General features: G+C 39.0%; 1 protein-coding gene across 4 annotated transcripts in view; it reads left to right on the top strand.

Moving 5' to 3' along the window:
• celsr2 (cadherin, EGF LAG seven-pass G-type receptor 2) overlaps positions 1-26,784 on the top strand; it is an 87,901-nt gene that overhangs the window by 34,867 nt on the left and 26,250 nt on the right. For all 4 annotated transcript variants that reach the window (XM_041783527.1, XM_041783526.1, XM_041783525.1 and 1 more), the window contains exons 3-5: positions 12,764-12,986; positions 21,431-21,546; positions 21,652-21,740. In XM_041783527.1, coding sequence (XP_041639461.1) covers positions 12,764-12,986; positions 21,431-21,546; positions 21,652-21,740 — 428 coding nt within the window. The remainder of the gene's footprint in view (positions 1-12,763; positions 12,987-21,430; positions 21,547-21,651; positions 21,741-26,784) is intronic.

The following is a 26,784-nucleotide window of genomic DNA, read 5'->3' as shown; positions in this document are numbered from 1 at the left end:
CATGTTTAGCTTTTTGTTGATGTTGTTCTGTACATGTGTAGGTCAGGATTTTTGACCAAAAAAAAACTTATCCTGCTGTCAGTTCAATCATTTATATTGAATTGTTTCTGTGGAAAGAAGTTTTTTTCTTTAATATGATGTTAGCAACTCTATCTTACACCAACACCCTGGCGGTGGTTTGGGCCTCTGAAAATGAGAATGCTCATAGAAATAGTCAGTCTCATTACTGATGGTTGCTTTTATATGTCATATAAGGGACTTCAGTTTTTATTTCAGTTTGTCTCAACCAGCCAAAAATAAGAGCTTTAGGTGAATTATTGATGTAACCTGCGCTTTACTATTGTAAATCATACAGTTTTAAACTGTGATACTTTGTGTTGTGCTCATGGTGGATTAATGTGAGATCTTTGGAAAAAATCAACAGAGTACAGTCTGCTCTTCTTGTCAGGTGTCTTTAGGTAATATTTGTTATGAATTAAGAGAGATTCATACTCATAATACACATTTTAAAGAGGAAATATTTACCCTTTTTACTTAGTTTTGACAAAAAAATGTAGTTAACTCTGAGAAGCTTAGAGCATTGATTGCAGCCGTAAAAAATCTTCTAACAAAAACAAAACAAGAACCCTGAAGATAACCCTGACACAAAGTATGTATGTTTTTAAAGTTATCCATTTTAAAAGCTGCAGCACTGAACTGATAATCATTTATGCATAATTAGAATTCAATCGTGCAATGTGCATCATAATGTAACAACGGATTCTGCATAACGGCTGTTTTTACTTATGCCCTGCATTAACATAATTAAAAGTTATAATTAACAGATTATACATAATCATACACAGACAGGTTTAAAACCACTTGTGCTTAAGGTCCAAACATAAGCTATCAAGTTTTTTATATTGAATTTATTCAATCACCAGAAAAAGTCAAAAGAACTGTCTGCTGCAATGAGAAAGAAGAATTCACAAATAAATAAAAACTTTCCATGGATATAGATCAACATCACTGATTCCCAAAGGGGAAATTCAGCATCTCACAGACAGATTAATTAGTGAAGAAAATTAAGTTCTTAAATACAATAAGTGCAACATAATTAGTTTTCATATAAAGAGACTTGCGTTGGATTATAGCAGTTAAATGTCATTCATTTAAAGTTAAACACAAAAGTTATTCATGAGTCACTGGAAAAGTTACAGATAAAAAATCACTTCCTGTTCACTAAATAGTGAATGCACTATTTTCTCCCAATTCTGGGTGAGCATCGTTACATGCTATGTAGTGCACGCAGTATATCCCGGAATGCATTGTGAAAAGTAGTGAACAACCAATGCTCACTAGCCCAGCAATATTAACCATCATGCATTGCAGCTCGAAGCTTTACGGAGGATAAAAATGATAGATGAAAAAGAGGAGCACAGCAACAGAGAGGAGTTGATATTATAAGCTTTTTTTTTTAAATAAAAGATATAAAATCTGTTGTTGTTTTTTTTCTCTATGATGAATACAGATATCTGAAATCATTTTCCATATCTTAAAAAAAGGGAATATTATTAGATGGGATAAATTAGTCAAGATGGTGAGAAAACAAACACATTTTGCTAGTTCTCCGGAGAAAATGGGAGTAGAAGAAAAGGTACAGATGCATGCAAAGTCCTTTAAGCTCTTCTGTACTAATGCCCCTTAAACAGCATTAAAAATATCTTTTATCCTCTGTTAAGCCAAAAAAAAGGAGAGGTTCTATATAATATTGTAGATGTGATTAAGGCTATAAAGTCTGTAATTGTTGTTTATTTATTTATTTATTTTGTGTTTGACATGCTCCACTCCTTTTGATACAGAAGTGTTTTTATGTGCAGGTGTTCAGCAGCTGTGCTCTCATATCATTTGATAACAGCAGCTGAAGCATCACTTCACTCTCTCTTAGTAAAATCAGATTTCCACTGTCGCTCAGAAAAGATTACTTAAACTAACTGACTGAACACATTTTACTCAAAGAAAGCTGTGCTGTAAAGAACAGCTGAAAATGTTCACATTGTTTCCTTTCACTCTCAGTAAAAGAATCTTCTCCAGTGTTTCCTGTCAAACATTAAAAGGTATATTTTCCATCTATTTGTGCAGCTGTTTATGAGCACTGAAATAGTGTCGGTATTTAAATGTGTGGGCTCAGTCACTCCGGGTCTGGGTTGAGTGGCACTTACATATTCCTGTGCACGGCTGTGGGTGTTGAAGCCGGAGCTGCAGGTGCTTTTAAAGTGAAGCGGCAGAGACAGAGAGTGAATGAGTGAGTGGGTGAAGTGGGCGTATTTTCATTTGCAGGCAGCAGAGAGAGCAGTCAACTGCATTTATCTCCATCAGTGTGCAGCTCAGAGCCAGGTGGGGCTGAAAGAGTTATTTAAGAGAGAGATTTTTGTGATTTTAGATGTCTAAATCAAACTGTCAGACTGTCTGATCAAACAAGGCCGTTGAGGGTTTATTTGATGCTTTTTCCTTTCTGATCTACAGCGACTTTGTTCTACTTCAGTGAGAGTTTCTGCACACTGGCATGAGGTGTGTGAAAGCGTGTGAGTGCTAGATCACTCTTTCTTAGTCAATCAGGCGGTAGCTAAGCGCTGTATATGTGTGATAATGTGTGCCAAGGGTTGGACGTAGAATGCGTGGTAATGGTGCGTGGCGATGTACACGTTGGTATGTGTGTATCCTTGTGTGTAGCTGCTGCACCGTGGGCGTTGGCAGATGGAAGCATGAAAAAAATAAATGAAAAAAAATGTTACAGCCATCATCCTTGCTGTTGAAATGGACAGAGTGAATGATTCTGCCCATCCCAGTCACTGTGAACATGCTGAACAACAGGTTGTCACTTCTCACACATGTTTATCTTAAAACGCACAGCGAGGATCAAACACTGTATGAAAATGAGTGAATTAAAACCAGCCTGCATGTGTTTAAGATCCTCATTTGTCTGCTCGCTGCTGACCTATGCCCATCTGTGATATTTTTTTTTTTACATCTTTGATATTTCATTCAATAATCAAACACATTTCTGATGTTTAAACATGCAGGCAATGCTTGGAACCAAAATGCTGAATGATCACACTCTCAGTGGTTTAAACCAGCCAAGCACTCAAAGCTGGACTGAAGGACACTTTTATAATCAGAGTATTTTCACTCTGTTGGTCTGTTTGTATTTTTGAATACCTGCACTCAGCTCATCGGTGTGTAGAATTTCCACAGCTCTTTACAAGAACTCCCCTGAGGGATCATTTCTATGTAAGAAAACAACAACAGGCTGTTTGTTTCTCTACTTCTTTTGAGTGGAGCCCTCTTTCAGTTTGTAAGGCAGGTATGTTGAAGGGGATGGGTGGTTGTGAGTTCATGTGTTACTTTTTGCATGGCCTGGAATATGAATATTAAATACAAAAAGAAAACAGCCTATGCACTAAAGGATATCCATGGGGGAAATAACAAAAAGAGAGGTCAGCAAAACTGTATGTGGGTCATTCACTGCTGTGAGGATGTATGGCTTCAAGAATGAAGGCTGTTAGCCGTTGGTCTTGCCCTTTCTCCTTCCTCATCTGCCTCATTAGGATTTGAATAACAGCATGATAATGTAAAATTAAATATTGCCTCTCAGAATTGAGCTTAGTTATATAATTTATACTTCCCAACCAGGAGGTGGAACAGCAAGCTTTCTTCTGAAGTTAGTTATGGCAACATTTTAGAGCTGGGAAATAATTGCAAATTAGATTAAATTGCAATATATGGACTGCTGCAATTTACAAATCACAGAATGTGCAGTATTTCTTTTACTTGAAATATGCAAACATTCAAGTGTCAATCTTTTCACAATGGTTAACAAAAATCTTCCTTTTTGGTTTTTATACGTTGTTTTTTTTTTTTTTTTTTAATCAAATCGAGAACACAGCAGTGTTTTTAGATATGACCTACTTCTCACTAATCCCTGCTTGCATTAATGCTGATGCACCACACTGCTGCTGCTGGGAAAGCTTAACTTCCTCCACCCCAGCATCCTCCTTTATAGCATAAAGCTTGTTGCTCCCTCATATTCAGATTCATGCTACTATGGATTAACTGCTTCCAAAATAGTTTCATTATTTTCAGTACACATTGTCAGAAATGTGTCTATCCATATGGGGGTTTCTAGCAACATGCTCCCTGGAAAGTCAAAGCATGCTGCTGATAAAGCCAGGGAGCATTTAGAGCAGAGCTTTCTCTCTACATTCATGTTGCTGAATGTAGGCCAAATATAGAATGAGTTTTTGATTGTATTTGTTGAAAAATACACAAGATTAGGAACCTGATAATAATTGCGCATTAAATTGCAATATTAGGGAAAAAAATTGCAATTAGATTATTTTTGTGAATCATTCAGGCCCACATTTATGAGCAGCCAGCTTGCTGAACAGGTCTGGACACAGGCACTGTGACAGTTAGCATGTTTACATGTAGAGTGAAGCTTCTTTTATGATCTACATTCAAAATCTGTACAGATGTGGACAGAGCTTTCTGTTGGTTCTCTGCATTTATTTTGTCCATATTTTGTCAAAATTTTCTTAAAGCTCACAGACCAAACATGACAATACAACTGGTAGTCATGGGGTCAGCACTGAGCAATGTCGGCAACAGTTCAAGCTAGAGCAGCAAAATGATACAATCCTTTAAAAATGGTGGAAATTCATTTAAACTTTTTGAGGAAATACAACAAATATTGTATGCAGACAAAGCGGCAACAAAGAAGGTCGGTGTGAGACAGTCACCACTTGTAGATTAAATTTGAACATTCATCTTAACCAGGGATGCATGATATTATCGGCATGATAGCGGTATCAGACATGAACATTTCTGCCGTTATTTACAACCAATATAATTATGCTGCAAAAATCTGCCTCTAAATATTGGCTGTAAGAACAAAAAAATTTGTGGAGCCTTTGGCTGAACCAGCAGGCATACGTCAGCTTTTTCTTTATTCATCACCATTCCTTACACTTTCAAGTGTGTTTAGGCCTGAAGTTTTAGATCTGAACTGCATTTAAATATCAGTGTCGATACTGGTATCAATTAAAATTATTTTGTAAATATTGGCATATTGGATATCAGCAAAAATCCAATATTGTGCTTACCTGATCTAACGACAGGTATTAGCATGTGGGCAGTGATGGTTGTATCATTTTAAAAGCACTGATCTATTTTTATATGTGCAGCAGTGTAAGTATAAAGTATAAATGGACCTTAAAGATATTCAACTTGCCCCACTGAAGCCACTATGGGCCTTGCTAACAAGTTAGTAATGTTTGTGTACATGGGGAGGAGTTATTTGTGCAACAAGAAATGCTTAAATGCTAATGTTCAAACTAAAATAATTACTTTAGAGTAAACTATGTGGCTCTTTGACATCTCTCCAACATCTGACACTTTTTAAAGTCAACAATGATCCCTAACTGATCAGTCATATCAGTAAAGTTCAGTCAGCTTTTCTCAGAATTTGATATATTTACCTTTGAAGGATATCATCAGATACAGCACATGTCCGTCCTCTTCCTTTGCTTACAAAGACAGTCTGAGGCAGGGAGAGAAGATTTGGCATCACTGAAAACAGAATAACACTGATTAAGTCAGATATAGCATAAAGGATGGGCTGGGGTGGAGGAGGGTTGCAAAAAGCAGCTTTCAGAGGGAGCAGCAAAGCATAGCCGGGTTAGATCTGTTAGCCAATAGCATGCTTAAAGCAGATCAGCTGGCCGTCAGCTGATGAGGGCTTGCATGAGATCAGCTGATCTCAATAATATGGCAGTTCTCGACTCTGTGGCCTAACGCTGTACACTCAATTTTTTACTTTTCTGAATGAAGATAGATGACAGAAACAAGGGCAGGGAAGGTTGGTTGCTTTGTTTCTCTATCATTTTGATCATTTCTGTGTAAACAAGCATATTTCCATCAGTCAGATATGTTAGAAAGGTGGTGTTTCCTCCTGTGCTGCTCTGTGAAAGATGTTTTAGAGTGTCTGTCCCTCAGGCTCTGTTGTGTATAAAGGAATTCATTACAAATAGAGCCCAAGGCTGTGTATTCATAGATTGGCCCTAAACAATCTATAATGTCGTAAGAAGATCAAAGATACAGCTCGAGTCCCTGTATCTGTAGGGTTATTGATTACCTTATCTTTTTTATTCTCCCTCTGCTGATCTGACTCTGTGCTTCCTTCAGCTTGTTGTCTTCTGGGATCCCTCCTTTCACTAATGCTAAGCTGTTACCTAGCAGCACAGGCTCACACCTGCTCAGGTTAAAGATCTCTGAGGGAAACAGTCTGCACACAGGGGTGTTGCACACCACTTTACTTAAATCCTCTTGTCTGGATTAATGTTCAGATTTAGTAAAAATGAACAGCAGTTTTAGATGTTTAGTGGTTTCAAAAATGACAGCTGGTGTGGATTTTCAATCTATGTAAATTTGTAACTTTAGTGTAATTTATTCTTCTCACTGTGTGTGTCAAACCTCTGGTTAATTATGACCCACTTCTCAGTCAGAAGGAAAATAAATTTGCTGGTTTGTTCTCCAAGGTAATAATGTCTTCAGTTATACTGTTTTGTGATATGCTTTGAAAGTTGCAGTTGCCTTTAATCCAGTTTTATGGAGTGTGGCTGCTCAATTGTAGTAGAAATCAAAAATGTGATTATTTGATTGATATTGAGGTCCTGATTTTTATATGATTGCTTATATAAAATTGAACACTTACCTTAGCTAAACATTTACCACACATGGCAAAACCTATGGAAGAAAGGTAGTTCAGCATGACATGCAGAACAGTAATCATTAAATCCTGATGATCTTGTTTTCATGATCATTTGAAACTCAAATAGAAATTAAAACTTGATTATTTGTACATCACTAGCAGAGGGGTTTATGCATAGCCCATCTTATACATGTTAGGTCTATACGATGATCCACCAGGTCTAGCTTGATATGTTTTTTCTCACAATCAGAGACAGAGAATGAGGCGCCTCCTGTCTAAATAAAAACAGGATCTCTGAGGTATCCGTGCGATTTGCTGCTTTAATGATTCATGCTGGCAGCAAACACAGGGTGTGGGCACCAGGATGAACTTACAGAGGACTGTAAATAGAGCAGAGGAGACGTGTTTGAATTATTGATTGGGATGTTCTGTCAAATTGTGACTGTGAGCCCATCCCCTTCCCACTGTGCTGCTCACCTGGCAACGTAAAGCTGCTGTTCAGGAGCGCATGTGCCCAAGACTCCCCACAGAGAGGCCATGAACACTGAAAAGCATTTATCTCGCTTCGCTAAGGCAGAAATATGCACATGCGTGCCAAAATGAACTGTTGAATATGTCATTTCTACTGTGAGGAACATTTGTGTGTCATCGCGGTTGAAGTTCAGTCCATCTCTGTTTGCTGGTGTGATGTTTGACCTGTGTGAGTGTTTAAAGAAACACTAGTGTTTCATTGCCAACAGCAAGCTACTGAATTAATAATGAGGCAGACAGTGCTGTAACAGAAAGGCTTTATTTTCTAGCTGGCTTGCCGGCGGTGGCTGTTTATCACCAGGAAGGATCAGCAAGAACATGACAGCAAATTGTTCTGGCCTGACAGGGTGACTGTTTCACTCTGCTAGCAGAGCCACAAAGTGACATGTCACTGGTTTTACTTTAGAGGAAGGAATGATACTAAAGTTATCAACGTTTTTATGGTTCAAAGATCATTCAGTAAGGTCACATGTATTTAGAAAAAGTCAAATGACTGTATTATTATGACCTAAATCAAATTTCGCAGTTGTACTAGCATACCTAGATTATGATTGTTGGAGATCAGTTTACTTTGGCATGTGTACATTCTGAAGAAGGCAAACTGGCCTAGGCTCTCTGTGCATGGTCAACCATCTCTATGCTGGGCTGCAGAAATAAAACAGCATCAGTGCTAAATATAGCAGGAGTTGTATTATCATCTTCCTTCATGTATCACTGTATGCTAGAGGGATTGTGTGCATCACAAATTGTAAATAAGGTTTACCTGCACAAGGTCCATAGTAGCTAGCTGAAACGGGGCTTATCACCCCCTGCTGTGGGGGAGGCAGACATGCTCCCAACTGATTCAGCCACAATGCTCTGGGACAATGCCAGTGGTCCAGTTAAATATCCTAATGGCCCGTTAACTGTAGCACTACTTAACTGTGACTATCGAAGTACTGAGCGCCTTAAAGATCATAAAGCAAATATTAAAACTTTTGAAGAATAAAACCCCCTTTTATTTAAACATGTAATGATAAAAGTTTGAGTATTTTGTGGTTTAATAATAAACATTTTTCTAAATGCTGGTTGATTTTTAACAAAAGGCTTTGCCTTAATGTTCTGCAGGCTTCAGATACAAGCAGACAGAAACTAAACAGCTGAATCAGCCTCCTAGTGTGGCAGCTCATTTTAGCTCATTACAGTAACAGAAAGGTAATAAAGTTGAAAGCTTTTTTCCCAAACAGTAAGTAAAAGTCTTTAAAATGTCTTATCTTGTGCTGTAATTTAATGATCAGACAAAGTTCAGTCTTCCTATAACTAAAACATCGAATCAGCGTCTCTTAGGTTGACTTTGACTCAACAGATGTACCCAGCAACAGTGATAAAACAAAAACCTTGCTCTCGGTATACTGTGAATGGAGTGATGAATAGTCAGAGAGTAAAGAAAAGGCCTGTGTGTCAGTGGGTGAAGACTGAATGTGTGCATTTGTGTTTTAGTGTTACAGTAGAGCTGTAGCACACAGAGGAAGTCTTCCACTCTGCTGACTAAGTGGCTTTGACACAGATTCCTGCTCACGCATGGGAGCGTGCAGTCTTGCCTGAGCAACTGCTGCAGCCTCCTGTGTCCCGAGCATCCAGACAAATGGCACATGTGAGTCTGACTAGGGAGTATGAGGAGGAACAGGACTTAATGGAGACACAGTGTTATTGCCTGTCCATGTTGGTCTGTTTGCTGCTGCACCATTTTGTAATTGATTTATCTCTCTGTGTTTTTCTTGATTTATCACCTCCTCTATTATCATATTAAGGGTCAATAAATGGAATTTGGAAGTCTTGTTCAACTAAAATTTCCTCATTCTTCCATGTCAGAATATTCTGGGGGAGCTGCATGTGTGAGCATAAACTACTGTTTTTTTGTGCTAATTTTACCCAGACTATTTCTTTGAAACCCCCTCATAAAATGTCATATTTGGGAGTTAAACTATTGTATTAAGGCATGAGGAACTTTTCAGAAAGTTTGCTGCATGTAGACTGGCCCTGCAGAAATTTTCTGGAAATTTTCAGAGTGCATGTGTAAAAACGTATTTAGTTATTAAAGACCATCACATATACACATGTTAGAAAGTAAGCTGCATTTTTGGATACATTTGATCAATAAAATAAGTGAAATGATGAATGACTGATCAAAAATATGTTATTTATGAACTGTTTATTTACACTTTTAATAAGTAAAATGGGAAGCTCTGACCTTTGGATTCACTAGATTTCAATCTTTATTAATTTTTTTGATGTCATAATAAAAGGTTTTCGAATTTATCAGTGACTCAGAATAAAGTTTAGCATTATCTGTCAGAATGGTTAAATGAATGTAATAACAACTGAAAATGAGAGTTGTTTCTTACTCAAAACAAACATACTTAACTTTATATTATTAAACAGCATATGATAACATGCAAAAATAAATAAGATAAGTTATAAAAAGACAAGGACAGTGGTCAAGAAAATAGTGCGACACAGTTCACCCTCTCACTCCTGGTATATCCACATGACCAGAGATAGAAAAAGTACACTACTACTGTACTTAAGTAAAAGTATTTACTCAGGTTAAGATTTACTTTAGTACAAGTAAATTCCTGCTCTATAAATCTACTCAATTTAAAGTAAAAAGTATTTAATTTAAAGCTTACTTTAAGTACTGAGAAGCTGCTGAGGAGTCGTACAGTAAAATATAATCTCTCCTTATTTGCAAGGACAACAAGAGAATAGATCTCCAGCCAGGTTGTTCAGGTAAAATCACACCTCTACACAGCAGGACTGGTAGTGTTAAATAAACTCATGTCTATATTGGGACACTCTATGTAAAGGTTAATGCCCAACGAGGTGTTCAATTATCAGGGATTAATGGACGACATGAGGCCTGAACCGTCCCACTTGAGCGCCTATACCATGGTCACTTGCCAACAAAAATAATTAATAAAACTACTAATTTATAATTTCATATGTTTTGTGATCAAGATAAAAAATTTTACTGAAACAACGATTTCTTTCCCCTAGCAACACCTGAGGGCTTGGCTAACAACTGGTATAGCCATTCCAATCCCATAACATTCTTAGGGGAATGTAAACATAGTTTAGTGCTCCAGTAAATAGGTACTAATAATAATAATAGATAGGAAGTCACAACGGAACAAATAAACTAGTCCGCCCAGTGCACTTTCTGAACAGGTTTATCGATGAAAAGACATGAAGATGAGTGAGACTGAGAGTCATCTGTGATCAGACTATAAACCTGTACATTAACATGAACAGTCATATGATAGAAAGCTTAGTTTTAGCAGACCAGCTGTTAGAATACACAGAATAATACCTCCTTCAGCATTACAAGGTCACAGACGTGAAACAGAGCTGTCCACGCTCTGCAGGTGCTGATTGTTTGTCGGACACGTCAATATTTATCAGATATTATCATGCTGGTCTATCAGAAGCATTTCCTTAGGCTCTACGAAGAAATAATGGCTTCTTTTCTTTTCTTTGTGTTATTTGAGTCTTCTGACAATAGTTTATGGCAGTTAGAACGGGAGGGAAGTGAGTTTTTTGCGACACTCACCCCTCCATGTTAAAGTGACCCTGGAAACAAGACGTACATCAGATATAGAAGATAGGACCGTCATACGTTACTGGTCTTAAACCTTGAGTCTGTCATTTTATTTATGTCAGTTAAGTGACGGTTGATGCCGGTCCGCAGGCTCCTTAGGTTGGCAGCGCTGTACTCCCTGCTCAGAAAATATGACTGTCTCAGGTTGCTATAGTTACTCCTAACAGAGTAACGGCTAACGGCTGCTGTGCATTAATTTGGAACAGTTTAATGATTTTTTTGACCGGAACTACTTGTGAAGTTGGAACAGTGTCCATATATTAGAAGTTAATGGACACCAGAGCCAATCAGAATCGAGTATTCACTAAGAACGTCGTATAAATAAGGTGAAACTAAACTTTTTAAAGTAAAAGTTTACAGTATGTCAGAACTATAGTAACTTGTGAAAATCTGTTATAAGGTCTCCTCTTGCAAGAATACAGTGGAAAGTCAACCTCATAGCAAAGTGGTGCAAATTGATTAAGAATAGTCACTTTGGATCCATTAGGAACACCTAAAGTCATAGACGGGGACTTTAACTCAGTGGATAACTTCACCCATGGCAATGTAATGTGACACTTCCTACTGTCTCCTCCGGAAGGATGGATACTTACAGGAAATATAAACTAGTACACAGCTCATCCTAAAACTTCTAGGAAATAGTTTTTAATTCAAACACTGGTGTAGAGGCTTCAGAATCAGTCATATGAACAGTTATGAAATATTCATTCAGGCTTTGATAGTCCTGTTGGACCCTTTCTCCTCGTTTATCGGTTTTGCTGTGTCATTAAAAATAAACTCAGGGAAAATAGGAATAGCTGTCAGAAAAAGTGAAATAATTGTGTTCACTTAAGTAAAATGTGACTTTTAAATGCATCTCATCACGTTATTCCAACTACATTAAAATCTGTCAAGAGTGGAAAAACACACTTTGAAAATGCAGTCAGATGTTGATTGTCTCTTGCATGCATACAGCTCAATTGAACCCAAACTCTACCAGGTCTTCTCATGCTCCATAGACACGGAGTTTTGACCTAAAAATTTGAACAGTATAAATGCTGATCATAGCAGAAATTGAGTTGTCATCTGCCTTCGAGTGTCACAATAAACCAGTAATAAAGTAATAAAGTTCATCCCATTTGTACTAAAACTAAAGCAAAGAGCATATACAGATCAGTAAGATTGTGCACATTTTCATAATTTTATATACCACTCAGCTGCATGCTAAACTGTTAGTAAGATCAGCCAGAACTACCCTCACTAGTTACTAGCAGAAAGGGGGCATATCACCACCTAGTGTAGCAGAGTTCCATTACGTCAGTCAATAAATCCTGTGCTTTAATATTGGGACAAGAGGAAAAGTCTGGTTGTCAGAGCTAAGTAACTGAGCATGCAAACATGCTCATTCCAAGCCTGCAGTGACTGCTTCAGAGTCTGGCTGCTTTTTATTTCATAGTCACTGCTGTGATGTATCAGGTTATTCCACTAAAAACTGCATGCAGCACAAACTGTGTGAACTCCCCAGAGGGAGGCGAGGGAGTAATGCTCGGTACCACACAGAGGACAGACAATCATTAAAACTGCAGGCAAAATAATATAAAACAGCGTTTTTTGATTTTAGCCTTTTGATATCATTTCAACATCCTTGTCATTTATTTTAAGCACTCATGCATATTTAATCTCTGCATGTGTATGTTTCAGGTGCATTATGTCACACCTCCATAATGGCACACAGCTGTAGTGACAGAGTCATAGCAGCGTGGAGTCCCTGAGGTGGTAGATGTAGGAATCACAGGGATTATGCTACCTGTCAAAAACAATATTTATCCTCATTACTCTCTGCTCCATCCTTTTCTCTGTGTGTCCAGGGGAGCGCTGCGAGCTGTCCTCCCGCTCTGGCCGCTGTGCTCCGGGAGTCTGCAAGAATGGCGGCTCCTGTGTCAACCTGCTGGTGGGAGGATTCAAGTGCGAGTGTCCACCAGGCGGCTACGAGAAGCCTTACTGCGAGATGACCACACGCAACTTTCCCCCACACTCCTTCCTGACCTTCAAGGGCCTCCGCCAGCGCTTCCACTTCACCCTCTCTCTCACGTAAGCACCCCCCACGCCGCAGCTGCAATCTGCTGCAGAGCACCTGGTTCACCTGTGCTGCTCAGTCACCTTTTAGTGATTCACTCCTCGTCCACCTCCACATCATACACCAGTTCTCCCCTCACTGAAGTATGCCCCGTACCTCACATTTATGTAACCATAATGGTGTTTAATAGCCGTAATGGGCTCACTGAACAACGGCCATCTTCTCTAGAGCCACTTTTGTTTCAGAATATAACTCCTGTTTCATAAATATAGCATCAGCACTAAAACTTATCAGACGTGGGATTATTTTACTGAAGTGTGAGCTGTGACATGAAAATGTGGCTGAAGGTGAAATGGAGGGGCTGTGTTTTTGGAGAGGAGAGTTGCGTAAGATAAGAAAGTTTAACCTGCAGCAAAGAGAGAGTCTGATCTTATTACAGTCAGTGTCAGTGGTCACCATGAGCTTTGAGTCAGCGCTCGGCCAAGATCATCACAGCCTCCCTTGCCAAGATTAAACCAGAAAAAGGCAGAATTTAGATCAGTTTTTAAAGAATATATATGTGAAGTTTATCAGTGTATTTGCTGTTCTTTACTATTTAACTCTCCCTATTTAACTATCCAGAATTTTTCCTCACAGTTCCTTTATCAGATTTTTTCATGAAGTCAGGTGACTTCTTGATAATATCCTACTGTGAGGTGCATATGTTATCAAACTAATCAGGAAGATTTAAGGGGAAGTCAGCCTAAAAATTTCTATTTAAAAACATCACAAAATGCTCTTTGTCATCAGATTTGCACCTTACTTAATGTAAAAGCACCACACAGCATCATTTTTAGTTATGTTAACTATACTATGACTAAAAATGTTCATCAGAATGAGAATTAGGTTTTATTGCCAAGTACTTTTTAACATAGAAGGAATTTGACTTGGAGTTTGGTGTAAACCAGAAAACATAGAGGAGGATTGTCATAGCAACAATACATTTATAGTAGCAAAATAAAAAATAAAATAGAATGCAAACATTACAAAGAGTATTTACAAAGGATTACTTAGGAAAAGGTAATAGTGCATTTTTTTTTAAATGAGTATAGCACACACATTGTGCAATTACAAACAGAAGAGATAACATCTGGTGATCATTAATACATAAAGTCTGTATAAAGATGTGTTATTCTGCCTGCGGGTTCTGGGGTTCAGTGCGAGTCTGTCGGGGTAGGGGGGAGGGCCAGAGTACTGTTCATTAAACTGACAGCAGAGGGGAAAAAACTGTTCTTGTGGTGGGAGGTTTTGGTCCCGATGGATATTACCCTCCGGCCAGAGAAGAGGGCCTCACAAAGCCGCATTTTTACCTGCATGCCTCAGCATTCTGGAGGTGTACAGATTGGGGAGAGATGGTAGGTTGCAGCCAATCACCCAGTCTGCAGAGCGAATGATGCACAGCAGCCTGTTCCTGTCCCTCACAATGACTGAGGGACAGGAACAGACACAGTGATTTCCACAAGGAAGATTAGACTAAGACTAGCTAAATTTAGATTATTGATGAAGTTTTGACAGTCTATTAATATATTACTTTACATTTACATTATTTTTTATAGGGTAGATAATTAAATAAGTTAAAAGAAAATAAATGTTTTTTTTAAAAGTAGTACAGGAATCTAAATACTTTTATTGACTCAAACTGGACTCAAACTTTCAAGAGTAAAAAGAACTAAAATGTAACTCAAACTAAAAGGTGTTTTAATCCAAAGACTAGGACTAAATTGAAAATAGCTGCCAAAATTAACAGTGTAGAGCATATGCAGCATATCATACATGCTGTCCACACTGCATCCATTACATATTTGGTACTCTGTCCTGTGAATTCCAGTGTCACCTTGTTGTTGCTGTTGTTTTGTTTTTTTTTTACATCTGCAAAAGGAAAGGATGATGCTTTAAATTAATGAGCAATATTCCTTTCAGACACTCCTGGATTCTTCACATCTCGCTCTTTCCTTGTTCCTCATCCTTGTCAACATGAGCTAAAGAAAGGACAATAGAAACATTTGCATTTCTTGGGGCCTGTTGGAGTACTATAGTAATAATCAGCTAATAAAGGTGATCTTATTGCTGCCTTACATGATGTTATCTGATGTGACACTGTCTTTTTAAAACCCTCAACTGTCTATGCTACAGTCACTCACACAAATTGAAACAAATGTATTTATATTATTCTTTTTTCCCTCTCAGTAGATTTAAATGCCATTAATTTTTGTGCCTTAAAGAAGGTGGTAAGAGAATTTCAATTTCTCCCAGAAGAGCCATGTTAGCAGTTTTCACCTGTTTTCTTCGTGCTCACGTAAACTACAAGCTCACTGAGTAAGCTTCCTAAAATATAAATCTATTTCTTTATGTAGAGCATTACCTGATTCTAGAGAAGAAAATGCCAGAATCTCAATAATAAGCATCATTTCAGGCTATTTTCAGATTGAACTTCTGCTGACACAGGAGGTGCTATCAGAGCTGTCATTGGTATTGCTGGAGTTCTCGCTCGGAGACAGAGGTGCTATCTTTTGCCATAATTAGTATTCAGTAAAAAGCAGAAAGATTCGAGCCAGGGTGCCTTTTTTTCCTATACAGCACAAAAAGGCAAACTAAAAATGCCTCATCTATATTTCATTATATTAGTTTTAAAAGAAGGCAGTTTTTTTTTACTTTTTACAGGGCCTTATTCTGCTTTTATTTTGGCTTAAGGCACTGCCTTTAAACACAATCCTGGTTGTGGACATTACTTTGAAGGTAGATTTTATTATGTAGCATTTTCTATTCTTATTCTTACTATCCTAATTTATGTCAGCATCAGATTTTTTGACTCAGAGGTAGAAGGTTTAGAAATTGCTGAGGCTTAAAATCTGTGTAGCTGACAATGTGGAGGGTGTTTGTCGAGGGGTAGGGGCTTCAGAAACAAACAGATGAGCTGTGAACACTGAACACATGCAAAGACAGCAGGACTCCTGATCCGCATGAATCCCCCATGTGATGAAATGCAATCGACGATAAAAGCTGTGCGTTCTGTTTGATATCCGTCACAACAAGTGACAACACATATCAGCTCTCCGAGGGTATCACAGGGAATATGTCCGGCTTTTTTGCTTCACTTATTGTGATTCGTGTCACCTTAGACGTGTTTGGCAGGGGTTGACTCTCACAATGGCTGCTGGTGAAAATAATACCTCCTTTGAGAGCTTTACGGACACGGCCCTTCTTTAAGCCAGGTTCAGATGACAGTGTTTTTTGATGCAGAACTGCTCAAACCAGTTTTGAAAGTGGTCTAAATTTCACTGGCAGGTCACAGAAGCTGTGAAGTAGCTGCTGTGTTAAAGGTGCCGGTGGTACTGAGAGCTCCAGGCAGGTGAGGTCAACAAGTGTCTCTGTTACCTGAGCCCACGCCGATCAGGTTCTCCCAGAAAGAGCTGCTGTTATGATGAACAACTGAAGATGTGGATCTTGTTCACTCAGCATGACGGCTAATTTTAGGTCTCATTCTGACGCAGTTAGATTGTTGACTTCTGCAATTAAGACTGAGATTAAGCCAAAATAATCACAGTGTGATTCAAATACCCTCCACGTTAGTTTCTTTTTTCACCTGGGACTGAGGTTGGCCTCATTTAAGAGCCCTAATTTTAATCAAGCTGCAAACATAGTGCTGATTAAAAGTAGATCTAATTGTCCACATGCTTACAGTGTTATAATAACTTAAAAAGTCCTTAAAGACTTAAAATTCCTGTACACTGTGAGACTTCATAAACTATGATGTGCCAACTAAAGTAAATAAAGTGAATTAGCCCATGTTTGCTATCATGGTTCTAATGCATATTTGCATATTCATATTAAATGTGCAAATATTATCACAGAGAAAGTAACAGCTTGTGTCATAATTCTTCAAACACCATATTTTCATATACATTAAAAAAATTCTGGCAGACTAAATCTGCTGTAGTTAGTTGATACCTCTTGCACCAACAGCAAGACTGTCCCTTTTGGATGGAAAAAGGTGGCTTCAGAAGTTAGGACAAGTGAGATGGTCTGATGCCATGATGGCACAGTGTGCAGTTGTAAACAGCTGAGATTAAGTCCAGTGTGCATTAATGTAACACATAAAGTCTGTATAAACATTCATTGTTTTTTGTCTACGGATTCTGGGGTTCAGTGAGAGTCTGCGGGGGGAGGGCTGGAGTACTGTTCATTATGCTGCAGCAGAGGTGAAGGAACTGTTTTTGTGGTGGAAAGTTTTGGTCCTGATAGACCTAAGTCTCCTCCCAGAGGTGCAGGCCTCACAAACTCCATGTCTGGGTTGAGGGGGGTAAGCTGCAATTGTACTTGCACGCCTGAGCGTCCTGGAGGCATACAGGTCATGGCAGGACGGTAGGTTGTGGCCAGTAACCCTCTCTGCAGAGCATATGATATGCTGCAGCCTGTCTGTCCCTCACTGTGGTTGCAGTGTAGCCCTGACGGTATTTAATAAGGTGATGATGAGGATGATGGATGAGGATGAACTCAAAAATGGCAGTATAGAAGTGCACAGTCGTTGTCTCTGGCAGCTGCTGAGGGAAGTACATCTTCTGTTGGACTTTTTGATAAGGGAGCTGATGTTGAGCTCTCCAGGAGGCAGAAAGAGTCCACAGTAGAAAATGAGGAGTCATAGAAGCGTAGGCAGCAGCGTCCTTCTTGAAATCTACAGTAATCTTCACTGTCTTTGGAACGCTGAGCTCTTGTCTTGACTGCACAAGGCCAACCTGCACCACATCAACAGATGGTCCAACTCCCACCTATAGGCTGACTCGTCCCACCAGAGATGAGTCCGCTGAGGGTTGAGTTGTCCACAGACTTCAGAAAATTGGCAGCCTGGTGACTGGAGGAGCAGCTGTTTGTGTACAGAGAGAAGAGCAGAGGAGAAGGAACGCAGCCTTGGGGGGAGCCGGTAATGATGGTTCTGCTGTCAGACATGTTTCCCAGCTTCACCTGCTGCTTCCTGTCTGACAGGAATGATCATGATCGATCTCAGAATTTCTGTAGTTAATCACATTGAATCATTTTTGTTTCAACTTGTATTTTTGTGCTGACTTAAACTTCCTGTTTGCATATAGACTTGATTTTATTTTGAAAGAAAATAAGGAACTTTGGGGAAAAAAGAAACAACAAAGATATCAACACAGAGCAGCACACAATAACATGAAACAAAATCAATAAAATACATCACAAAAATGCATTATTAAAACATCACATGATTGCATGTAAGAAATATGAAGTAGTAAGTTCATTAAAGTGCAGATTGCTACATTCATACTGAATTATCAGAGCTTGGTCATCAGCTGAATGCTCTGTGGTTCAAAGGATATGATGCCCCCCATCCTGGGCTCCCTGTACCTGTGCCCTGAGGTCAAGAGGGGATGCTGTGAGTCTTCTGTAGTCTTGTCAGTTAGATTCAGCGGCACTTCTGACAGACATTAAATACTGCACATTTGTGTCCCAGTTGTTTTGGTACCTAACTTTACAGTCTTGAAAAATGATGAGATACCCATAATTACTAGAATTCCTGCTTTTATAACAAGGATTTAGCACACCAGCTACCTTTAATATACAGATACAGTTTGTTAATACCTGATACTGAAAGTTAAAAATGTTTGTTTCGTTGTATTTCTGGTAGGAATCCAGAGGATTCTCATACTAACTAGAATTTATCCTGTTTCTAGGACTGACTGTACCAAATATATAAATCTGCATATCATTTATTAAGACTGTATACTGGGAAAATAAACATTAAATCATTCTTTAGAGAAAAATTCAGATTTCCAAGTTGCTTCATACTGACTGTATGAGCTTAAAACTGAAACATCCAAAATTTCAGAGATATTTCAGTCTGGATGGAAAGGGGGGAATTGCACTGCTGACTGTCTGACACTGCCGGTCCTGGAGCTGAAATTATGGTTTCAAAGTTTCAAAGCAATAATGCCCCTTTTTCTATTGAGGTAGATTTTTTTTTGTATAAGTACATACTCTGGCAAAGATTTCTGGATCTATATTCCACGCTTACAGGCTGTGAAATCAATACAAGGCTCTTTTATTTTTCCCCCTCACTGCACATGTCGTATGAACTGCTGCATGTTAGCGTTGCGTGACATGGTTCCCTACATAAGGGCAGACTGGTTGTTATTTTTACTGATGGGTGCCTAATATGACACAGTGATGCCAGTTGAGTCAGTATTTAGCTCCGGCTGATTACTCTCATAGTTCAGAGGGCTCACGGGGACGATGTGGAGAAGCCCTTTACATCGATCCATCACAGACTAAAGCCCACTGACTGAAGAGTAATAGACTCTGGATTGATATTCAGGTTGGCGTTGTGTGGTTTTTACAGCATATATAGAAGCCTGCGATTGTCTGTGCTCCGTCTCTGCTCTCACTCTCAGCTGAAGCATCGACATCCTCTGTCCTCTGAGGTCGTGATTAGCGGTTTTTTCTCGGTAAGCAGGTCAGCGGTGCCGTGCCCTCTGGCTTTTCTCCAGCTGAAGAATACCACACAAACAGCATCATTTACAGAAGACCCTCAAACCACAAGGACTGAAGGAGGGGGGTGGGCCGCTCACGCAGTCTGAAAGCATGTTAAGATTTTAGGATGTGTAAACAACATCCTGGAGCTTTTTTAGCTTAAATCCAAAGGAATTAACCACTCTGAGGCTGTGGTCAAGAAAGTTTACAAAGTGCATTAAAAGACAAAGTAAAGGCAGAAACTCAGGAAAATAACAAAAACATCAAGAGTAGGAGAGTAGCCTAAAAGACTGAAAGGAAAGGCAATCCCAAAAGGTCAACAAGAATGTATGCAAATAAAATCAATCAAAATCTACAACAGACGGGTCTAGAAAGGCAGGCTATGCAATACAACTGAATAAGAAAATAAAAGGAATAAAATAATATTAAATTAAACTGTGAAAAGATCACATCACAGGAAATAAAATCCAAATTGATAGAAGAATAAAAGATTATTGAACAATTAAATAAAAATATAGGAGTCATACACCGTAGGAAAACAAAAGGATTGAGCTAAGTTTAAAAAATAATGAGAAAATGAGCATGAAAAAATTTAAAATGCTGACTTGCTTAAATGCAGTTGAATTTTAGTTGGTGGTTAGAGGAAGAAGCTGATTCTGCATGCCTTCCTGAAAGTTATTCATTTTTACTTTCTAGGAAAGCTTGCTGCATGTTAAAGGCTTTAAAAAACAGGAAATACAGACGCTAGTTACTCCTCAGCTGCCAGATGTGCACAGGAGTCTCATAGTCCCCCCTGTGGGACTGATAATGAGTACACTCTGCCGTTAGTTATTGTAACACACTTCCACACATCACAGCGACCCATTTCCACAGATTTAGATGTACGAGCGCAGACCACAGCTGACAGGTAAAGTGAGATATTTTAAAAATAGCATACTTTTGATCCCGGTGCAAACAGTGAGGAAGTCAGGTCCCATACGAGTGCAGATTTATGAAATATACATTAATATTCATGCAACATGTTGTCTCTGGGCAATCTGGTTTCAGCATCAAGATGCGAACAGAAATCTGAAACTGAGGCTGTGGTTACAGCACTCACAGCTGTCTGGTTTTTTTCTCCTCCGTGAGAAAATACATTTCAAAGCTGTTGTAACTCTGAACTGTATTCCTGTGTGCATCTTCCTTTCTTAATGTGTTCCCCCACCCTGCTGCTTTGACATTGCCCTAGTTTCTTGTCTCTGTGTTGTGGTGTGTTGTTTAATATCTATTCAAGGCATGCAGATTCTCTATTCCTCTGACTTATCCTTATGTTAATGATTAACCTAATTATCAGCACTGATCTTTGTAAATTATCAGCATTGTTACACCCTGGGCTCATATTCAGAGTTACACGGCTCTGTTTTTCTGTGTAGGAATAGAAGCTCCTTGTGTGAAAGGAAACAAGATGAATGTGAAGGGGTGGTATGGATGTTTTTAAATGGGTCAAACCTAAAGACCGCTGCCCTCTTTCTTTTCTTGTCATTTTTTCTCTCTTAATGGGGTTTGCAGGCTTGGCCGACAGCATATGCCCATTTTTTGTAATGCCATTATGAATCTTTATTTTTAAAGGCCAAAGTATGACCTTAATAATTAGCTAAACAAACCATGGCTTTCTCCCTAAGTGTCAATACATTTAACATCACATGCTTCATATCCTTTTACTTAGTAATTAGCTCTGACCTTTTCAAGGAGCTCTTTACTCATTAGATGGCCGAGTTAGTATTTCAGGAGCAGTAGATGTGTGATTTAGCAAAAAAAGTTTAAAAAAAGAAAGAATCTCTACCAAAACGATAATTAAAGCTTTATCAAGTAGCAATGAGGTTGAGCAGTGATAAACATAATTATTCTAAATATGTATTTAATTTAATTCTTTCTTGTGTTTTTTTTTTTTCAGATTTGCCACCAAAGAACCAAATGGTTTGTTGCTCTATAATGGCCGCTTCAATGAGAAACACGACTTCATCGCCATGGAGATCATCAATGAGCAGATACAGCTCACCTTCTCTGCAGGTAGAAAGATTATTGGTTAACTCACTTATCGGAATTGTGAAACATGTTTTTTGAAAATGTATAAGACACGAATGTGTCTCACTTTGTCTCTTTGTTTGTATCCAGGAGAGACCAAAACTACAGTTTCACCGTTCATCCTCGGGGGAGTCAGTGATGGACAATGGCACATGGTGGAAGTCCACTATTATAACAAGGTATGAGCCCTGAGGAATTTACTGAACAACCATTAGTCTGAAATAAGGGATTACTCATAGTTTCTTGAAAATGTAAAAAATTTACAAGTGTACAGTCTGAAACATTTGCCAAATGGGGATAAAAATATACCTTTACTGTCGCAAATACATGCGATTTACGCAACACTCATATCTGATTGTTAAATATGAAGATAGTTAAACAGCTAGCTCAGTTCAATCCAAAGATAATATTCATTTCTCAGTAGGCATTGAAACTGTCCCAAAGTAACTGCAGTTAAAATATATTTTATTTTTATTCCCACTCAGTACCTCATCATGAAAAATGAAAAAAAAATATATATATTTTTTTTTTTTTCAAATTTATCAAAAATGATAATTGAAATATCAAACATCAAACATGAGTATTCATACCCTTTGAAAAAAATACTTGAAATTTAGCTGAGGGTCCTCCCATTTCTCTGGATTGCTGCTGAGATGTTTCTACATCTTGATTGGAGTCCACCTCTGGTAAATTGAACTGATTGGACATGATTTGGAAAGGTACACAACTCTCTATAGAAAGCCTCACAGCTGACAATGAATATGAGAGCAAAAACCAAGCCATGAGGTCAAAGGAACTGCCTGCAGCACCCAGAGAAAGGATTTTTATCAGGCACGGATCTGGGGAAGGCTACATAAAGATTCTGTTGCATTGAAGGTTCCCATGAGCACAGTGGCCTCCATAATTATCAAATAGAAGATGTTAGCACAAACTGAGCAATCAGGAGAGAAGGGCTTTATTAAGAGAGATGACCCAGAACTGGATTGTCACTCTTGTGGACTTACAGAGATCTTGTGTGGAGATAGGACATCAGCCATCACTGCAGTCCTCCACTGATCTGGGCTTCCTCTCCTCATTGTAAAACAGATGAAAGTCCGCTTTGCTTTTAGGAGATTATTGCAAACTCCAAGTGGGTTTTCATTCGTTTTTTAATGAGGAAATGCTTTTTGCCACTCTGCCATAAGCCCAGATCTGTGGAGGATTTTTTTTTGCATGCTCCATGTACAGATGCTGTTGTCCATGAAGCTTTTCTGCATGTGATTCCTTACTCTTTTCAGTTTCCAGCTCTAACCACCATCCTGTCTCTACAATAAAGTAACAACAGAAAAAAAAACATTTTAAAGTAGAGTGCACTGCATTCATTAAGGTTAAGTTTCTTGACACATTTATTCATTTCCTTCTACTCAACCACAGCAGACATACCTCTGGTTAAGTCTCATCACAGTGACAGCACATTACCATATAATACTGAAGATGCTTAGAATTAAGTCAGGACACAGGTTTGAACCCTTGCAGATGAATAACAATGTAGTTTTGTTGCAGTAAAGACTGCAGTGAAACCTAGCAGCTGACTTGTTTGTGTAGTAAAAATATTCTCCTGTAAAACTCCTTAACTGAAGTGAGTGTGTGGATTGGGAAAGCCTGAGCTGTGTAAGTTAGTCTGACTGGCTCTTCAGTGCCAGACTAAATAATCGCTACTGACAGGCAGATGATCTGGAGGAGGGCTAGCATGCCAAAGAGATACCAACTGAGACTCAGACTAGTGAGGAGGAGGAGGAACGGATGAAAAGCTAAACAGTTAGAAGGCAATGTTTCTTGAAGGTTGACTGAATATGTTTTGACTGTAGTGTTTCTCTATAAGAATCAGTGCATAGATGTATGGAGTTGTTTTCTGTGCTCTCTCAGTGATTTCCCACCCAGGACCGACACGCAGGATGTCACATATTAGTCTATTCAGGAAGTCACTTTGCATCATAAAGATGTTGCCAGGCAACACCCCCGCTGCTCACATTTCTATAGAGAGTCTATGATAACACAACTGTGTCAGATTTTAGGCAGAAAAAAGTGATGAAGGGGGAAACTTGTCGACTTTTGGATGAAAAGTGGTTTCTTTTTTTCTGAGAGACATTATAGTCTCATTAATCACTTTGGTACAAAGCACACAGTTCAACCAGCTCTGGGAGTTTTAGTTGTCTAAGTGACCTTGAAGCTTTATTTCTCTAAGTGTGCTGGTGTTTGAAAATCAGATGACACTGTGCATGTGATACATGAACGGTTCAAGCTTTAAGGCAAACTCTGACTATGGCTGACTTGAAATGTGACATGTAGATTTTTATATTTACATCCTGTTTGATGCAGAGGCCTGAAACAGCCTTTACTTTGCTTTACTTAAGTGTGTAACACATTTGGTGGCATGTTAAAATATTTATGAAGTAACTATCATTAATTGATGCTCTATTAAGAATGAGCCAATCACAGGAGCTCAGAGGAACTTGATCATTTGTTAATAGCGTGGTTTAAGGAATTTCTTTTATATATTAAACATGATATATTAATTTTGTATAAAGTGAAACCAGTGTGGTCGTTCTATTAAATATATACCAAATGTTTGAGCTCAAAGATCCCAGAATTTCGGTTCTTCCTCGCTGCTCTAGAAGAACTAATCCTCCCCTCACCCTCCACCTCCTGAGGTACAGACATGGCTCCTCCCTCTCGAGGTATCCCATGGTGGCCCACTCTGACCCGTCCCTGTCCGCAGGGGATGGGGCAGGGTGAGGCAGAGAGGGGAGGGGGGGCATTTAAGATTGAAATGTGGCTTTCAGGATGGTGGGGGACTGTGGAGAATGGCAATGACCGCTGCCTTTGTGTTGGGCTCTGCTTCCTTTGGGACCATGGGCAGTGAATGATGCGGCCCCGGGGAAGGTGCCCCTCTCTCTCTGTTCTCCCGCATGACAGAAAAGCGAGGCAGGAGAGGAGCGAAAGGAGGGTAAAGAAAAGCTGAGAGACGTATTGACTCGGGCTTTGAACGAGGATGCTGCGCTTCAGGGCCGACCCCTCTTGTTGCTATGGTTTTTTCACTCAATCTTAAAATCCCATATTTGTGTTGCTTGATGCCATGCTCCTCCTGAGAAACCTCTGTCACCCTCTGTAATAGGGAACTCATATTCCCATAATCCCCTGTAGCGGGGAGCGAGTGCAGTGTTTAAAGTGGTCCTGAGTAAATATGTGCGTTCCAATCAGCGCTGACAGGATGGGGTTTTGTTGGTCAGAGAGACGTCCTGACAGACGGTCATTATTGGAGAGTCAACAGGCGTGACTGATGACAGCAGAGGTCAGTGAAGGGAGCGTCCAATCTGGAGCGCTGCCTTTTCCAGCGCTTTCACAAACCGTGGAAAACAGCATGTCGGATTATTTCACCTTTGGCGATTCACACAGCGTGTTTGCTTGTTCCATCATCAACAAATTTGTAACAGATTGGCCTGGAGGAACATCAGCTGAGAAGTTAAAAACACCATCAGCGTTTGTTCCTCTCTGCTTAACATTTCAGAGCTGAACAGAGTTTCACAGTCAAAAAATAAATGTCGGGACTTCCTGTGGGAAAAGGGCTCAACAACAGGGCCTGTTGTTCTTCAAAGTAACATTAGTCACCTGAACTGCAGGCCCAGGAGGAAACTGGCATAGTTGCCATAGCTACCAAAATAATAACTTTAAATCCATGAGCATCTTCACATCCTGTAATTACTCAGGCCAAATGCTGGGATGAGAACAAGTCTTCTGATCCAGTTCAATCTGCATTTGAATAAATCATTCCTGCTTAGCCAAAATTCAAGAGCCCCTTTCATTATAAGTGATGTTATAATTAAAGTTGTGTTTTAAGTCTATTGGTAAACACTTACTCGTATTGGATAAAAACTCACTAAATTCTGGACAAACATTCATAGTGCCAGAGGATAAGTCATAATCATTGCTTAAATTGAATATGGACATCCATCATTTTCATGTTTATCCAAAGAACATTAACATTTACTGACTTTACCACCTTGAGTTTGGCTTATTTATATGGTTTGAAATAGCTCAAAAACATTTTTTGTGTGGATAAATCTGTAAAAATAATTGCTTTATTGGTCCCTTTTTTTAATGTGAAACATTCAAGGGGTCATTTTTTTTATCAGTTTCTTAGGTTTATATTTAAATGAACAATGTGTGACTTTCAAAGTAGATATCCAGTCGGTGTTTCACTTGATCACTTGCCTCTTAGACTGAAACTACGGTGCATTCAGAAAGTAGTCACTTTTCACTTTTCTCAATTTTGTGAAGCTCAGCTTCCTTCATTTCTCTGGATCTGTTCTGAGATGTTTCTACACCTTGCTTGGACTCCACCTGTGGTCAATTAAACTGATTGGACTTGATATGGAAAGGCAAACACCTTTAAATAGAAAGTCTCACAGCTGACAATGTATAGGAGAGCAAAAACCAAGCCATGAAGTCAAAGGAACTTCCTGCAGAGCTCAGAGACAAGATTGTTGTGAGGCACAGATCTGAGGAAGGCCACAAAAATATCCTACAAAAATACTGAAGGTTCCCAAAAGCATACTGGCCTCCATAATTCAAATATAGTAGTTTGGCACAACCAGGACTCTTCCAAGACCTGAGCTACTGGAGGATAAGGGCCTTAGTAGGAGAGGTGACCAAGAACCCGATGGTGACTCTGGCTGAGCTCCAGAGAGCCTGTGTGAAGATGTTCCAGAGATACAACCATCTCTGCAGCCCTCCACCAAACTCAGCTTATGGCAGAGTGGCTAGACAGAGGCCTCTCCTCAATGCAAAACACATACTCTGCTATGAGGTGTTAAATTTAGCAGCTATTTATAATTTTAGTCTTAGTCTTTAGATGAAATGTCTTTTAGTTTTAGTCACATTTTAGTCATTTCTACCCTTTTTCATTTTAGTCTAGTTTCAGTCCATAAACAGTCCTCACAGTTTAGTCTTTACTTTTAGTCCAAGCATTTATTTTCTTGCCTAAATCTGGTACCAAATCATGGCAATGTGTTTTATGCACCTGCCAAACCTGGGGGCCCTGCTTTTTACAGCTGAGAGGCAGAAGAGATACAGCTATATTGTTTTTTGACAGATTTACCCACAGTGGAGAAATATCCCAGTTTTTAATGTATGAGGAAAAGTACATTACATTTTAGAGTAGTTTTAGTCATCTTGATGAAAACT

The sequence above is a fragment of the Cheilinus undulatus genome, linkage group 3, assembly GCF_018320785.1.
Source record: "Cheilinus undulatus linkage group 3, ASM1832078v1, whole genome shotgun sequence".
Classification (NCBI taxonomy): domain Eukaryota; kingdom Metazoa; phylum Chordata; class Actinopteri; order Labriformes; family Labridae; genus Cheilinus; species Cheilinus undulatus.
The sequence above is the reverse complement of the archived record's forward strand: the minus strand, read 5'-3'. Positions and strand labels throughout refer to the sequence as shown.